Source organism: Magallana gigas, chromosome 2 (genome assembly GCF_963853765.1).
Source record: "Magallana gigas chromosome 2, xbMagGiga1.1, whole genome shotgun sequence".
NCBI classification, from domain to species: Eukaryota; Metazoa; Mollusca; class Bivalvia; order Ostreida; family Ostreidae; genus Magallana; species Magallana gigas.
The window spans coordinates 53,518,746-53,536,318 of record NC_088854.1 but is presented as its reverse complement, the minus strand read 5'-3'; the positions used below and the strand labels follow the sequence as shown (position 1 = coordinate 53,536,318).

General features: G+C 31.8%; 1 protein-coding gene and 1 long non-coding RNA gene across 3 annotated transcripts in view; one reads left to right on the top strand and one right to left on the bottom strand.

Annotated features, from left to right (window-relative positions):
- Positions 1-43: 43 nt before the first annotated feature.
- LOC105321004 (dnaJ homolog subfamily C member 7) lies at positions 44-12,536 on the bottom strand. 2 transcript variants are annotated; one of them, XM_020064392.3, is made up of 13 exons: positions 12,443-12,536; positions 6,883-6,983; positions 5,866-5,990; positions 5,582-5,695; positions 5,299-5,373; positions 3,707-3,825; positions 3,181-3,337; positions 2,238-2,402; positions 1,922-2,013; positions 1,729-1,802; positions 1,464-1,610; positions 1,220-1,375; positions 44-986 (listed from the first exon to the last, which is right to left on the bottom strand). In XM_020064392.3, the coding sequence occupies exons 1-13, from the start codon at positions 12,484-12,486 to the stop codon at positions 883-885; spliced, it is 1,473 nt and encodes a 490-aa protein (XP_019919951.2). In that variant the 5' UTR covers positions 12,487-12,536; the 3' UTR covers positions 44-882. The 2 variants fall into 2 exon arrangements, with proteins under 2 accessions (XP_019919951.2, XP_011417463.2); XM_011419161.4 differs by lacking the exon at positions 12,443-12,536 and adding an exon at positions 9,508-9,661.
- LOC105321003 (uncharacterized) overlaps positions 10,854-17,573 on the top strand; it is an 8,719-nt gene continuing 1,999 nt past the window's right edge. The window contains exons 1-3 of the long non-coding RNA XR_010711335.1: positions 10,854-11,592; positions 15,403-15,463; positions 16,452-16,525. This is a non-coding gene — a long non-coding RNA (uncharacterized lncRNA). The remainder of the gene's footprint in view (positions 11,593-15,402; positions 15,464-16,451; positions 16,526-17,573) is intronic.

The following is a 17,573-nucleotide window of genomic DNA, read 5'->3' as shown; positions in this document are numbered from 1 at the left end:
TCATTCTCACTTTCTATTTATTTATTCATTCTGGAGCCAGTAAGTCAGACAAGAGATCCTTTATTTACAAGACATGTATATAAACGAATAACAGCATTCACCTAATGACCTCATGACAACAGAAATACATATACTTATATACTCTACTTTCACTTTCGTTTTCTATCATCACATAAACAAAAACAACAGATTGTAGTAACAACCATTGCATTAATCTGATCATAATAAACATGGTACATGGTAGTCGTTCACAGGTCTTGTAAGACATACCTTGTAATAGCTGCATGGCTTACAGAAAAACAAGTCTGATATGAGAATAAAAATAAAACCAAACTCATTAAAATATATATCACACAACAAACGCACGCACCTGCTGAGTGACACATCAATGCCGATTCATTGTAAACAGAATTCTTTAGATACTAAAGATATGGTATTTGTCATCTCGCGCATAATTCACTGTGCAATTTATCAGGCAAAAGGAATAAAGCATGTAACAAACGAGAACTTTTCTTACAAAGCATCACTGTCTAATCAAAAACTGATCGATAAAAATATGAGCAATGCATGTGTCCTTAATGTTAAGCATAAGACGAGTGATTTGGAGACAGCCTTTCAAAATGAGCAAAAAGAATCATGTGTGATGATTAAGTTCTCAGACATCACTTGTCTTGGTTAAATGGATCAAGGTTTCTCATATGATAAACAATTACTGATGTCCATACATTTACAATCAATCAACTCGGTTACAAGTGAAACAGATAACTTTATCACAATCTTCATTCTAGTTGTCCTAGTTCATCTGAAGCTCCGTACATGTGAATGGCTGTCCATGGGTTTTCTTTTTACATACACAAAATACCTTGCTGACTCAAAGTAAGGTCATCCAAACTGGAAGGAGAAACCACCCGGGAATCCCCCAGGGAACCCCCCACCACCGCCACCCCCAAAGAATGTCTGGAATATCACATTGGGATCTACATGATCTGTAAAACAATGAAATTAGAGTTATTTAAATGGAAACAAAAAACATTGAACATGTACATACGTGATCAAGTTATAAATTATATATTATATAACTTCCAGAAAATTGTTTCTGGTTTAAGAAGTACATGTATAACATATCAAGAGAGAATTTTTAAAAAAATATACTAAATTATTTCAAAACTGTTAGTATTGCTGGCAAAAATAATTACAATATCTCTGAATTGTATCTTACCGAATCCACCGGGTCCTTCTAAATCGTCTAAGTCAGCACCACTGTCATATCGGTCCTTTTTCCGTGTGTCTGACAGCACACCGTATGCCTCCCCCACCTCCTTAAATTTACGCTCTTCCTCCTTCTGTTTATCTGGTGTGTCGTGACTGTGTCGATCTAAAATAACCAGAGTTTGATTGTTTACTCATTGCAAATATTTTTCCGCATTTAAAGATGGAATAATTAAATATCTGATTTGTATAACCTGGATGATGAATTAATGCCCGCTTCCTGTACGCTTTCTTTATTTCTTCCATTGAGGCCGATTTGTTGACACCGAGAATTTTATAATAATCCTTTCTCTTGCTCTTTTTTAATTCCAGTTTTGCTTCTTGTAAAAGTCTTTTATGTTCTAAATAAAATAAAAATGTTAATTCATGTTAATATGTATGAAGTAATGTACTTCTACCAGTATTAGGTAATGCTGGATACAGAATTGAGCTTGAATGACAACTTTGACTGATTTTTACCTCTTGACTTGTCAGTTTTAAAGATCTTTTCATAATCTCTGACTGCCTCCTCGTATTGTTCAGTATCCATGTAACTAATGCATTAAAAATAATACGTGTTCACAAGAAAAGCTTATACATGTACATGTATCTTTAACTATATATCAATATTGTAAACTAATATGTATACACTTCCATAAAAACAAGTACTTACCATTTTGCCCTCCTTAAATATGCCTTGATATAGGTGTCGTCAAGTTCTATTGCATTCGAGCAATCACTTATGGCATCGTCCATTCGGTTTAACTGAATCATAGACAAAAACAAAAATCATGATGCATTTTGAAAACTAAGCTGCTGAATTCAAAAAATTCAAATGTGAAAAGCATTAATGTTATATACCTTACAAATATTTCTGGGCAATTTTTAACCATTATCAAACACATAATATTTAAATTTTATGTACATCAGTTTTTAGAAATGTATTTTGATTTAAATACTGGCAGGCCATAAAGGGTAAAAAAAAATACCTTTGATGATACTGTTGCTCTGTTAAAATATAACTTGGAGTTTGTGAATTTGTTGAGAGGATCTATTTCGAGTGCCTCTGTATACAGATCATGTGCTTTCTGTACATTTCCTAAGCGGAATTCTGTGTTCCCTTCTTCCTTCTTTGCTTTCAAGGCCTTTGCTTTCTACAAACAATTTGTAATTTTCTTAATTCATTTCCAACAAAAATGTGGGAGACAAAACTAAATTGAAGCAAAAATGTAGACACTTTTCCTCCTTAAGGAAACAAAGTGGATGAAATACAAATTTTTTTCAAGTAATTCTCTAGTATGAGGCTATCAAAAATCAATTCCTTGCTCCTCAGGCCCGCACGCATCTGATTTAACATTACGCATTACCCATTTTTATCATTAAATGAATAAATAAAAATTTCCATAATGCGCTTGCTTATTCTGGAAAAAAATTCTGGATTTATGACCACATTTTAGATACCCAAGTCAGTAAAACGCTTGATTTAATAAAGAACATTAATGCAAACATTGCGATGATTCAGATTTAATTATAGCTAATGGCCATGGAATCTAGTTACAAGATGCTGTGCTTATGTTAAGATCGCAACAGCAATGATTTTAGTTTTGGTATATGAAGAGGAACGTCTTTAACCTCAAATGCATATTGGAGGAGAGTTCCTACAGCTTGTACTATACTAGAAATCCCATTGTGCTTAAACACATGGTTTTCTCAAGCCTTGTTGTTGTGGTGTTTCTTGAAGAACATGATGACTTATTAATTTCATTTAGTTTGATCTAATAAATCAGATGCATTCATTTCAAGGTAACTTTTTATGGCCTTGAATAGATTTATTTTTTTTAAATCAACCAAAATCTAAATTTTTTACATAAACTTGCATAATGTAAAAATCATCATGCTTAATTGAGATCTTCAAGCTTGAGGAACATTTACCTTATATATTTCTTTGGCTTTGCCGTGGTCAGGAGCTAATCTCAATACTTGTTGAAAATGCTGGAAAGCTTTATCCACCATATCTTCATAATATAGACAGAGACCCCTTACATACAAAGCATCAGAGTTCATGGAATCCTCACGTTGTAAGATATCACTACAAAATGAACAAAAACATATACGTCTTCACTTTAACATACATGTATATTCCTCAAACACATTCAACAGAGTATAATACATGTACTGGTAATTTCTAAGGTCATAAAATGTTAAGATTCTAAAGCACCATCACATCAGCTTAAATATTGCTGAATTTATTAATTTTCTTATAATTCAAAAAGAGGAACAAATAAGTTTTTAAAGTTTGAAAATTAAACCTTCTCAAATCTTTCATCAAAAAAAGAAAACCTACTGCCTGCATCATATTTTTAAAATTTTGGCTTGAGAATCTAAATAATAATTTTCTCTTTTGCTTTATTAACTTGTTTAAGAAAATGGCACGTTCTTGACCTCAGATATATCTTACTTGGCAATTTCTTGAGCTTCCTGGTATCTGCCTAATAGTCCCAAAGCCTCTGCTTTTTTCAGTTTAAACTTAATACATGCTGGACATTTCTGCAAACACTGGTCCATGCAGAAAACAGCCTGAAATTAACATTAAAGGCTCTTTACCATTATATGAAATAATTAAATCACTCAGAAATGTGTACCTGCACTCAATAGTCAATTTACTATTTTAAGTCACAGCTTTATCACGTCTGTTCATAATAAAGTCAGACACATGTTTACAAATCATTTAAGAACCTACAGGAGCTCCGAATGATAATTGATATACTTCAGATAACACACTTTTCTATGTGTAAGTGTTAATATCTGTATTAGACTCGTCAAGATTTCACAAGAATCATTTAAAAACATTTTCAACTGTGAAAAACTGGAATGTATCTAGCGAGTGATGAGTGACAATAACAAGCTGCTGCTTTTATTTAATACAGAATCAAGAGTGAAAATAAGAGGAACATACATTTACATCTACTAATAGTGACAGAAATTTATTTTGTCAAATTCATGTACATACAGGTAAGCCTAACAATATTTTAATTTTGTTTATCTAATTCGTTCATCAAAATGTCATAGTATTTTTTACAGTTCTATCAACAGATATAAAATTTTGGGTTGAATCTCCATTCAACACCATATACTGTGGAATCATTAAAATTCGTGTGGGACAATTATAATGGATTGCTTTAATTTTACAGTTTCGTGGGGACGTAATTTCGTGTATTCTCCTGTACCTACCAAAGGAAATATGACTTAATTGCCTTAAAGGTAGCAAGGGCCAGTTTCGGATAAAGTACCCGTCAATATTTTTGTAAAATTGAGAGTTGCTGTACTTGAAGGCTTATGACTGTTGCTAAAATTAATGAAATGATTTTTAATGATTATCATTAGTTAGAGGGGTGTCTCTTGTTGAAATTGATATACAATATGTAGGCCCCATATGTTAGGTACATGAGAATCAGAAGTAAAATGCGAAACCTGCGGCTAAGACTGTTGTGTTGACATTACATAGTGAAATTGCAAGTTACAGACCGGAGGTCAAATAAAAGTAGATGGATGGGACATTGTAAACTATACACCGGTAAGTTTCTGACATGTGATAGTGCAACATGCATGCCGTACGGAAGGTCAACCCTCTGCAGGGAATTAGCTGGGGGAGGTCTAAAAAGCTGAAAAATCATGAAAAATTAGCAAAATATGAAAGGGTCAAAATCTCATAAAAACCAGTATGTAGAGAATTTTACTGGTTTTGACTAGTAATTTTCTTCAGAAATTGGTGATTGGCCTTATAAAGAGTGAATTAAAGGTATTTGTGCTGAATGGAAACCGAGGAAATTCTAGTTAAAGAGTTCCGAAGACATGCATCCTTTGGCTACAATGAATTGTATCAAAAAAACTGTCCCGTGCCACCTTAATTCATTAATTCATGGAGGATGTTAAGAGGTACCCACAAATTCCACAAAAATTGAGCTACCAGAAAATCTAATGATTCCATAGTATTTGACAATCCCTTTCAGCATGTTATGACTAAAAAAGGACCCACACAAAAAACCCTACCTTTCTATAGTCTCCCTTCTGCATGTCTTCTTCTGCCATGTCTTCAAACTTCATTACACCATTTGCAATAGCAATCTGTTGTAAAATTCATCTTTGATAAACACACAAGTATATATATAAAACCTTTATTTTATGCATTCGATTTCTCTATAAGGGATGTGTTGTGCACTTAATAAAAACATGTATATTAAAAGGATCACAGCATATGATTTTTAAAAATGTCTCTATATTCTGCCAAATTAATATTTTAATTCAGCATATGTTTAGAACAATAATTTCTTACATCTGTCTTAGCTGATGCATTATCAGGGTCCAAATCCAAGACTTTCTTGAAACTACAGGTGGCAGCTTGAGCTTCCCCTAGAGCCAGCTGGCACTTTCCTTCTCGGAGATATCCCTGAAAGATTGAGAATATTCTGTTTTTACTTCAACAAACCACCTGAACATAGCTGTCATAGATCAGATTTTTCATGAGACTAGACCTTGATGTGCTTTTTGATCAATAAATGCCTGTCAGTAGAAATTTCTCTCTAATTACAAGTAAGCTTCCCGGTAAATTGAACTGACCTTGACAAATGACTTGTCAATCTTGAGGGACTCCCTGATGTCTGACAAAGCCTCTTTGTATCGGTTCAGCATCATGTAGGCAGCAGCACGATTCCCATAATATGCCGCACATGTTGGAGATATATCTGTCAACAGAAGCCAATTTAATCCTTAATCAAATTTAATAATTCAGAAAGGACATTAATTAAATACATGTACTCTAAAAGCAGAAATATTCGTTGGGGATTTAATTTCATTACATGTATTTTCGTTGGCAGTATAAATCAACGAAATTTAATCCATGACAAATATTTAACCCAGGTAGTAATAAATACAGAGTTGATACGTGATACATCTTAAAGATTACGGTATGACGAAATTAAATGCCAAGGAAATTTTACTTGGTTTAAAAACATAATATTTTGACCCATTGAAAATATGTGCTTCTACAGTATACTTCATTGACCTTTTTACAATATAAAATGTTGCAGTCTCCATATAACTAAGCATTCACAAGGAGGTTGTTATTTTTTGGAAAAAGGAGAACTCACAAAGTGTTTTACTGTATCTTTTTTCTAATCTGTTGGCAAGGTGATAAATTTGGCAAAGCTTTATATTTTGGCATAATAAAAGCCACAAAATTAACCCCAGAATTTCAATAAGATAAAATAGGAAAGAAAAAATGGGTTGGAGGGTTTACTACGAATCTGTAAGTCATGAGTTTGAATTCCGCTGGGGCTTTTACATTTTTTACCGCTCCAAATATTCTCAAAAGCAACTTTTTGGTTAAATAATGTAAAATTTCGAAAATTCTAAACTGGTGAAAGTATTCTAATTGTAATGTACTTTAATCCACTTAATATCAACAGATGTACCTTCCACCTTAACTCCCTCTACCCCCTTTCCTCAATGTAAACATTTCCACATTTTAACAAATTGAATGTGCATTGTGCAGCCATCTTGAATTGTGCAAGCACCAACAAATCATTCATTTCATAAATAAAATAAATGTTTTGTTTTTTTTAAATTCATCCTTACCGATAGCTTCTGTGTAACATTCTATTGCCTCTTTGTATTGTTTATTTGTGTAGAATGTATTCCCTTCTGCCTTCTTTTTCTCTGCATCAATGTTAGTTTTCCTTAAAATATTCATGTTTAGATAAATAATTAATATATTCATATAATTAAACTTATTTTACCTTTTATCCAAACCTTATTATGTAAGACTTCATTCACCTAAAATTTGAAACTAAGAAGACACATGCCCTATGTCAACAACAGATTTTTCCCAATGTCATGATTAAATAAATTCCTAATCAGATTCAAAAGAAATCAAAATATCTATCTACACAATTAATTGATGATATATTAGGTATCCAGGTCCATTTACGCCCTTGATTTAACCTGGGTAAGTAATATTTATCCTAAGGAACCTTTTTTTCAAACATTAGTTTTACTTTGTTAATAAACACTCTTTTTTGCTATTTGATCTATATACCGGGGTATATCAAATTGTGACAATGATTTTCTTTGAGTGACATCTATACACATTGTGACCTCATGTTAACCCTTCAACCCCTAGTTTCAACAGAGTATACGGAGCTTTAGAATTAGCTTGTTAACCTATATGTTTCATAACCAGATTTCAAGCTGCATACAAAAAAATTTAATGCCCATTAAATGGTAAAATTTTGTCCTAAGCACAAATAGGTGCTTTTTAATAAGTTGCTTCAGCTTGCATCTTTATAACCCTTCATAATAAAAATAACTCGTATTAAATTCATTCAGCATTTACACGTAAGCATGGTTTTTAATATCAAGTTTTTAATTTGTTACATCTTCGCTAGCCAAGGGTTTTCGGTCCACTTTACTCCCCATAAACCCTTGGCGGATTTCATTCCGAAAACTCGGTGATGTGGTGGCTCTATCTAGCGAGCAACCTGAGTTGCGCCCCTTGCATATTTACATTTTAATTGAATTAAACAACAGGTTATATACACACTACGGCATTAATACAACTTGAAAACATGTTGACTACCGAATATCGGAACATAATTAACGATGCTATTAAATACGAATTAAGTTTTTACCTAGGGAAAGCATGGAATGTTTTATTCATAGTGTTTTGTAAGGACCTGTACCGGGAGTGAAAAAGTCGCCGATTTATATGAAAGCTTTCATGCCATAAAATCAGGTATCGTCGTCGTGAATATTGCGGACCAAAGAAATTAAATAAAACAGAGCTCACTGAACCTTTAAAAGCAATAACCATAAGCAGGAACGTATATACTAACGGGATAGGCAACTTCTACATTCGCCGTGTTTACTTCCCATTCTATCACGCAAGCCTTGACAAGTTTGTAGAACTATGGTCAATCCCAGTAAAATATGTAGGTTTTTAAAGCGATCTGGTTAGACCATCGTTGGGGAGGCACTGTACTCGAGAACTTGTGTCTCAACTTGTTAAAAGCACCGAATGTTTCACCAAAGATCACACATGTGATTTCTTTTAAAGTTTATATTTACAAGCACTGCGATTGGACCAGCTACTCGCAGCTGCAGCCAATCATAAAACGGAGCTTGTCACCGAGTTTTCGTAATGAAATCCGCCAAGGGTTTACGGGGAGCAAAGTGGACCGAAAACCCTTGGCTAGCGAAGATGATTTGTTAAGAATCCCATTTATTTAAAAATCATTATACAATACCACCATGTCTTATGCAAAACTGAACCCAGAATCAACTTTAGGCAAGAAAGTTCATTCCAAAATTGAAATAAAACAATGCACTCATTCATCTAGGTAGGTTTTGTAAGCATTTTACGTTCTACAATGATTAATATTATTTATTATTATAAATACTAAAATCTACAACAAAGTAAATACTCTGATAAAATTATCTTTGTTCCATTTCACCATATACAACAATAGTATATGATATAAATCTCTGCCAGAATCAGGCAGAATATTCAAGAAAGTGTAGCTAATTCACATCAAGGGCAGATAACCTTACTGTAAGTTTCTCTTTGACATTCATAATGTCAGATGATCCATACTCATTCCATTGTATAAAATTGAAGTATGTTTAAATTGATAAAAAAAAATAAGTGATGATTCTCTATAATTTTCAATTTTGATTTACTTATTCTATTTAAAAATACATTTATCTTGACTAAAATTGTGTATAAAAGGGGGGTGGCCAGTGGAAAAACCTTGTTTTCATGTCAATGAATGATACAGTACTGCTTAAAATACTGATTAAAATAAATTCTTAAGGTCACTACATATAAACAGAAAAAGTTTTGATGCTATATATTGTCAATTTCTAGGGGCATAAAAATGAATCTGTCATATTCCAGAAGTTTCCATGGAATCCATGGACATCCTGTTTTCCAAATAGAATTTTTTAATGCGTATGAATAATAATTTTCATCATCACACATAACTATCGCTAATTTTGACTATCGATCTAATCATGAAAACTCCAGTTTTCCCGAGAAATTGTGATTATGATACGCGACGATTAAAACGCATGTGAAAGGGAAATCCCAGAGTTAAATCTAGCTCAGAAAATATCATGTAACTTTAAACGCCATGCAGTCACCTTAAGTTCAATGAAAATCCACCCAAAAATTAAAGTCGGTCGCATGGTAGCCTTATTACTTACAACAATTCTGTGTGTGTATTCTCAACATGTGGACTTTCAACGTCCATAGGAGTTTCTGAAGACATTTTGACGAAACCAACATTAACAGTCTCGCGAGAATGGACTGGTTGCGAGAACTGGGGCACTAGCTTATTACTAAAACTGCGCGAAGCCGCATATTTGAAAAAGGCCGAAAAGCGGCGTGAAGGTTCGCGCTGAAGGAAAGCGATTGAGTAAGAGCCCCCAACCCATACACGCCATTTGATAAGGACGCTTGGACAAAGGCTGACAACAAATGATGTCATATATTATATATACAAGGATGAAAAGATTACCATTTTGCCAATCAGTACTTCTTTGCGAACCTGGTTTGCAAAAAATTAGAACCTAGCCTTCACTCACTGTTTTTTTCCTTCTAAATTACCGCTTCATATACATGTATTACAGGAATTGGTCGACGCACGATTTCCTTTTAAACCGATACCGCACGAAACCCATTTATTCCTATCCTATCCTATTTTTATTTTTTTTATTTTTTTTTTATTTTATTTTTTGTGAGCTGAATACGTTGTACTTTAATAAAAGTAACTATAAATCGAGATTCTTTTTTCAATTGTTCCTTTATGTATGAATTCAACAATTTTTTTGTAAGTAACACAATATATATTTTTAGATAGTCAAAGGTAGATAACCTCGTAATCATCAAAAATTACACATTACATATACTGAACATTTTTGTCAATATCATGGTTAACAATGGTTAAGTTATATCAATTTGCAATAACTGGTAATTAAAATAACAAGGACAGGTATGAATAAGTGATGCAAGGTTTGTAACTTTGTTTTTAATCAGCTACGTAATTTTTCAGTGTAATTGAAATTCGCGAAATTTCCAGAACTTTCTAGAACCGACTATTACAAATCGGATCGTAATCTTTTCAGTTTTTCTACGTTCTTTCAATCATATGCGAATTATAACGTGATGCGATAGGATATAATATTTAAGGAACAACACTATTGCCTAGATGCGTAGCAATATCACAAGTTGCTTAAAAGAGTAGAAAATAAATAAATAGATAAATAAATAAATAGATAAATAAATAAAAATAACAACAAAACAACGTATTTTATATTTAAGCAATAGTTTAAAAAATTCTACCATGGACTTCGAATTTTAGTTTCGGTATATACAGTAGAGGTGATGCAGTCGTGAAAAATCCATGTTATTCATAATGTGGATAAAATAAGTGTTATCGGAAAATAGAGTTGCATTTCAATAGGTAAGAATATATGTTATCTTAATCATTCAATAGTTAGGAATATCTATTTTGGTTTTTTTTTAATGTTCTTGCTTTGTGTAGCCCCACCCCTTTAGTATTCAGACAATCTGATTAAAATCAGATCCTTTGATCCGCTCCCGAAGATCGCTATATTAGTAATGTAGCGATCTTCGGGAGCGGATCAAAGGATCTGATTTTAATCAGATTGACAATTCAGACAATTATAATGTGACGCAAAATAAAATATTCTGTCACAAGTTCATCACTTAACATCAATCTGATATAGTGAGTTTTTGACGATGTTCGACACTTTTAAACTCAATAGTCGTAAAAAATATGTACAGTAGTAAAGAAATTTACACAATCACTATTATGCCGAGGTCGGTTATAAATAAGTGATGCGATGTTTCAATTTCACTCAGTGAAATATAAGTCAGTCAATGAACTGTCAATCACAATTTTCAGATAAAATACATTTATAGATTGAGGACCGTGATTTTTCTTAATTTTTATAGAACTTTTAACGTTTGTTCATGTACTTTCTAGCTCTTTCCATGACCACTTCTGCGAATCGAAATAAGAGTAAAGACGCAGAACAAAAAATTGATGCGATGAAAAAAATTGTTTAGGAACAATACAATTTTTCTCGATGCGTAGTAATGTCACAAGTCGTAGTACAAAATCAGTCTCATTTAATGAGAGTAGTTTATAATGTTCAAAAACGTGGAGCTGCACTAGCTGGTTCAATCGTGTAAACTATATGCTAGTTCTGATACAGACATAACTTTTTTTTCGGAAAACAGGAATATTATTTCTAGATCTATAGGTAAGATTACAGAATAAAGGTCCTTTTAAAAAGATTTTAATGAGTGTATCCTTCAGTAGTAGTTAAAAATGGGCTCATTATTTTATAAAATTAATGCTCTAAAATATTAAACAAGGGGATGTTTTTGTTTTTTGTTTTGTTTTTGTTGTTTTTTTTGGGGGGGGGGGGGTTTGGGGGGGGGGGGGGGGCTTATTTAACTTTGGGCTTTGTTTTGTTTTGTTTTTTCAAATTGATATGCATGACTGCGTTGTTTATACCGTTTAATTTACTTGACCACTAATACGGAATACACTCATTAATTTGACAATCAAGGGGAACGGAAAGCCCACCAAACAAAGCAGTAGGTTACACACAACAATAAGGATGTAAGCTAGAGATAAAAAACTATTTAAAGCATAAATTTTGTGGAAGGACAGTGCACAAACGCAGACCCCCACCCCCTCCCCGTATTGTTAAATGAATAAACATTTAGTTAGATTATAAGTATATTACTAAACACTTTCTTAGGCAAACCGTTCACTTTTTTAACATATCTTTATTATTTGAAAACTTCACTATTGGTGCAGTTTTCAAATAAATTGATCAATCTTTGCTTAGAATTTATCCAGTTTACACACCAATCCCAATATCACATATATAAGTGACTGAGTAATTTTTAACGTTGAAGTAATTCTTCATATCAAACCATTTGTGTTTGATGACATTAATATGTTGAGATGAAGAGGTGACATGGCAGTGAGTTTACCACGGTATCGATTGCGACATTGACAACATTTCTACGTCTCCATAAATGGAAAGTGCGTTGTTGTTTTATAGTTAGTGCATTAAAGTTATAAGAGTTCATACATACGCAGTTTTCTCATCTTTCGCTTCTTCTGGCTGTAGGCGTACCATTTCTACATGGAATCTTCACAGGAACCAACTGGTGCTTTTACAATATATGCAAAACACAACAGAAAGGCATTTCCCTTATCACAAAACAGTGTTCTATGTGATATTGTATTTTTTTTTAATTTATTGGGTGGTTGGATACACTTATACTGCCATATGTTATAGTATGTTTTGTATATTTACATCCACCCAGATTTAAAAAAAATAACAATATGACATAAAGTTACAAAAAGTTTATTGTTTCTGCAACTGCAGGATGTCTTCACAATTAAAGCATATTAATCTTACAAAGTGAATGAATGCTGTGCATTTTCATTTAATTATAGAGTACATGTACAAAGAGACAATTATAAAAGTTGTTTGCAAGCATCATCAATGACAACAACAAGGTCAGCATTGAAATATGTCAATAACTATATATATAAGCTAATAATACCAGATTTAACCAGAAACACCTGATATGATGACCTCTGTTTGTATTTTCTTGTCTCAGTGTGAGAAACATCAACAAAACCAGGCTGTAATCGATGCTTCTTTGCCAGCAAATATGGCGTAGCTCTCTCCTTCTGTGTGACAAGGACTTCCGGTAGAAACGAAGTAAATGCTTTCAAAAATGTTTTATTTTTCTGAACGAAATTATGTTTATTTTTCTTGAAAATAGATGATAATTTACTAAATGTCAATTGTTATTTACCAGCAAAATTAAGAGAAGTCCAGTGGAACATGTTAATTTAGTAATATGATTTGTTATGACGAAAACAAAGTCTAATATTTGAAAGGATTGTTCTTCACATTTCAATTAACCTAGCATTTACGGATAAATGTCTTGTTTTGAATTCACAATTTCTACGATATAACATTGTCATCTTGTATGCACTTATTGTAACTCAAGAAAACTGCCCAGATGCAAACAGTAATCAATTGACCATGGCGAATCAGCTGACTTTTAAAGTTAAAGAATTGCAGTGATCACTCCTCCATGGCACCCGATCCTACCTCTAATTTTAGTAGGGTCCATGTTTGCTCCACTCTTGTTTTGTATTTTTCCGTGAGAATTTTGAATCTGAACGGCTGAAAACTGTTCGTTATCACCACATTTCATTTTATATTTGGTGGACTGGAAGATATATCTAAAATGATAATAGCTAGAGTTGTTGTGTATTGTTATTGGGGTTTGATTTTGCAATCCTGTTTAAACGGGTTTTTTTTTTTAAATATGTGAACGTTTTACCCCAAAATCCTAGAATTAATTGCTTAAAAAACAACAAAGTTTGCTTAGTGTAAAGAAACATAAATGTAATTGTGTGTGAGGATTGAGAGAATTTGAAATATGGTTGAACTTGTCCATGCAAATTGAAAGTATAATTAAGTCAATATGAAATAATTGTTAGGGTATCTTTATTAAAAACGAATATTTATTTCTAGTTAACCCAAACAACCGATCATGTCATTGATATGACACTGAAAAACAATTTCAGTGCACACTAGGCATTGAACTGTTTTAAACTTTAAAAGTACGTATCTTTTTTTTCAAAGGTTTTTTTTCAGCCAATCATAAACGCTATTTTTATGCACCGTTATTGTATCATCAATAATACATATCAACAGCAAAATAAACTATAATTGCTTACCATCTTTTTTATCAGAAAAAAACCAAAATGAATGTAGAAAAAGAGTTTTTTTTAACAATAATGACATTGCATCACGATGTCTATAATCACTATGGGCACAAAGGGGATACAGCACATTGCTTAATCTATCCCTTAAAGAGGTTTCCTCCTCAGGTTTAAGGTAGCCACTTTGGGTCACCTCTAGTCTGAAAATTTTGCACCACTTATTAATTCTAGTAGTATATGTATATTTTACAATGCCAAATAAACTTTATTGAATAAAATTGTTTTTAAAAAATACATTTTTACAGAGTTTAATATGGAACTACATTTTGTGGCGGAAGGTTTTTAAAAAGAAAATGAACAGTTTTAGAGTACTGTAACTTAAGCTTCATAATGTTCATCGCAGACCAAACTTCTAGATTGTTTGTGTATAACGATATATTCATTATATTCTGAAAGACATATTTAAACAATATTTTGATATTTCTATCAATATATTTTAGCATATTTAGCTTATATTTCAGAGAAATTTAAAAAAAAACAAAACTCCAATTTTGACCTAAAATTAGCTTATTTCATGCTATATCTCAAATATTTGATATGTGACCCCTACTTTTTTTTACTTTTACATGAAACATTAAACGTATGTTTTTCTTATTTGAATAATAATTTGATTACTCTAAAATTTTGCAACAATCTTAATGTCTGTTGTTGTGTTAATTATGTACTGGCATTTTTTAGGCTTTGACTTAGATATTACTTTTAAGGTCATTACATGTGTTTTACTTCATACTGTATTAAAGTCATAATTCAGTAATACTAGTAGTTTAAACTTTAAATATTTGTTTGTTTTTTAAATAATCAATTTCCATGCCAACTTTTAGCAAAAATTTCAGGAAAATTATCATTTCTGTTTTGGACCCCATATTATTTTCCAAAACATGACATGTAATATGGTCACAAATAAAATAAATAAACATTTTGAGTCCCCATCTTTATATCCAAATGGTTTTTGGATGATTGACATTACTAGTATTTCAGGTGCAAACTTCCTTAATTTGAGACGAAAAGGGGTTATAATTTTGTAGCCTTGTACACAGTATGAAACTATGAATTATAAGGATGAGTTCACCAATATATAGGTACATTTATTTCACATATATCTAAAATGAGTTGTTAGGCTTTGAAATGTTTAATTTAGTGTGAAGGACATATTACTTTGTATATACCATACGTGCATGTTATGAGCAATATATTATCAGTACATACAAGATGAAACTCTACTTTATATAAACCTTTTTTTCAGTATATAATACCAATGTTTGCAAACAGAAACTTGGCACAAGACCTATACAGATCTAAAATATGTGAGTACTGCATGTAGACAACTAAAGTTCAAATTTTAACAGAGCTTTAAAAACACCTCAATAAGCAGTGTACACAAAAAAGGGACCATGAGGCAAATGCTGACCTTCATCCCCACTTCAACCCAACCCCCATAACTATTTGTAATAATGAGAGTTAAGTTTTGAGATCTTGTAAATAGCTAGTTTTCATCATTAAAATATTTTTTTCGTTCTGTTCCTTTTATGGACGTTTTAAACACAGTCACACTTTTCCCCCCTAATTATCTCTTCTTTGAAGAGTATGAATTTGAACCAGAAGTTATGATAACCTACATAGTATAAAACTAACAAACGGACTACGGACAGAAAGTAATCAGAGATACTCACTTGACCGTTCAACTAAGGTGAGCTGCCAAAAAAAAAATGAAATTCCTTATAACTAGAATGTTTCTTTGGATTGAATCAAAGATGATAGCCCTTATGTCTTTGGTGTTAAAATCAACTGGAGGATTGGGCAATTAAACTTGTCTCCTCAATTTGAAACCTCCGTTAAGCATCGGTAGTGAATAATGTCCTAATGTATACATTTATTTATACAAAATATCTTAGGGAGACACAAAAGACTTTTTCTACAACTGACAAAAACCAAATCCTTCTTGCACGTGTAAATTTGCAATAGCGATTTGAGACTGTGCTTTTAATAATTGTTTTTAAGATTATTGTCTTCTAATAAAATTATTTTCTTTAGCTGAATTGTTTTTTATATAAGATAAATACATAAACATAAACAAAATTTATGTTGCAACAACACTTCAGTTGCATTGCATTTAAAAACAATGATAAGGATTCTTTTTCTTCTGATGTTCTTAACATAAATGAAGATATTTTTTTCTCCAACCCCTTTAAAGTGTTTTCCCCCAAAAAATTGTTGCATAATTATTAAACCAATATCAAGGTAAAGATTCATGTTTTTTTTCCCTTAAATATGATGCTCTCCTTTCCTTTGCAGTATCTTTGATTCAGAGTGAAAAGACACACAGGACGAACCTTGTGCAAAGTAATGGTATTGCAAAATATCATGAGGTATGTCATAAAAATATTATAAATATCACATTGATTAAATAATGAATTTGTATATTTTATGTATTTCATATGTTTAATGTTAATATTGTTTTTAAAATCAGTGAAAGTTCATCTTTTATAAATCTCAACCGATCTGCATCTTAAATGTTGACAACAGAGATTTAGTTTAGGTAGCCCGAATAATCAATCATATATTTAATATACAGTAATACCTACCAGAATTAGTATTTTTAAAACTTTAAACAAATCATACCTTACTGTTTCAGCGCCATTGATAGAATTTTATTTATAAATTTGTGCAATTTATAAATTCTAATGATAATAATAATACTGTTTAATACTAATAACTACATAAATATTGCTATGATTTTTACTTTGTTTTAAACAGAAAGACCTTGAATACCGCTTCATGTTTCTCCAAAGAATTTTGTTAATTAAAAGGCATGATCACGATTTTGGTAAAAAAAATTATTTTCCCAATTTTAATGTTCACATTTCTTCAGTAAGGCATTTTTAATAGGCAATCAAGATTTGAGTGTCATTTGTTGAGTTATAAGCGAGTTACAGGGCTTACAATTCTTTGCTATGTAAACAATGATTTTTTTTTACATTTTGAATGTTCAATTCCAGTTTAACCTCAAATGAATGTTTAAACGTTAAGTACTGTTTATTTATGCTTAAAATAAGAAAACGACAAATCAGCTTGAACAAGATTTTTACTACTGGTATATTGAAACTATGTTAACAACAACAGGACACGATCCTTGTTTACATGACAAAGAATTGTGTGCCCCTGTATCTTGCTTATAACTCTGAAACTGACTCTCAAATTTCATTGATCATTAGAAATGCATTCCTAAAGCATTGTAAGTAATAAAACCAGAAAAATAGAATTTGAGCAAAATCGTGATCATGCCCCTTTAATCCAAATGAGTTATGTTATTGTATTTGGATTTTAATTACATATACAATCATGTGATGTCAATAGGTTTTGAAACTTTTTTCTATCATTGTGACATTTTAATGAAATCGTATCAATTTGCAAATA

Excerpts from the sequence above, each read along its gene's own strand:
- LOC105321004 (XM_011419161.4), bottom strand. The coding sequence starts at position 9,572 with ATGTCTTCAGAAACTCCTATGGACGTTGAAAGTCCACATGTTGAGAAT. Across the intron at positions 3,826-5,298 it reads AGAAGGGAGACTATAGAAAG|GCTGTTTTCTGCATGGACCA; the intron begins GTAGGGTTTTTT and ends TGTTAATTTCAG. Across the intron at positions 987-1,219 it reads AGAAGGACCCGGTGGATTCG|ATCATGTAGATCCCAATGTG; the intron begins GTAAGATACAAT and ends ATTGTTTTACAG.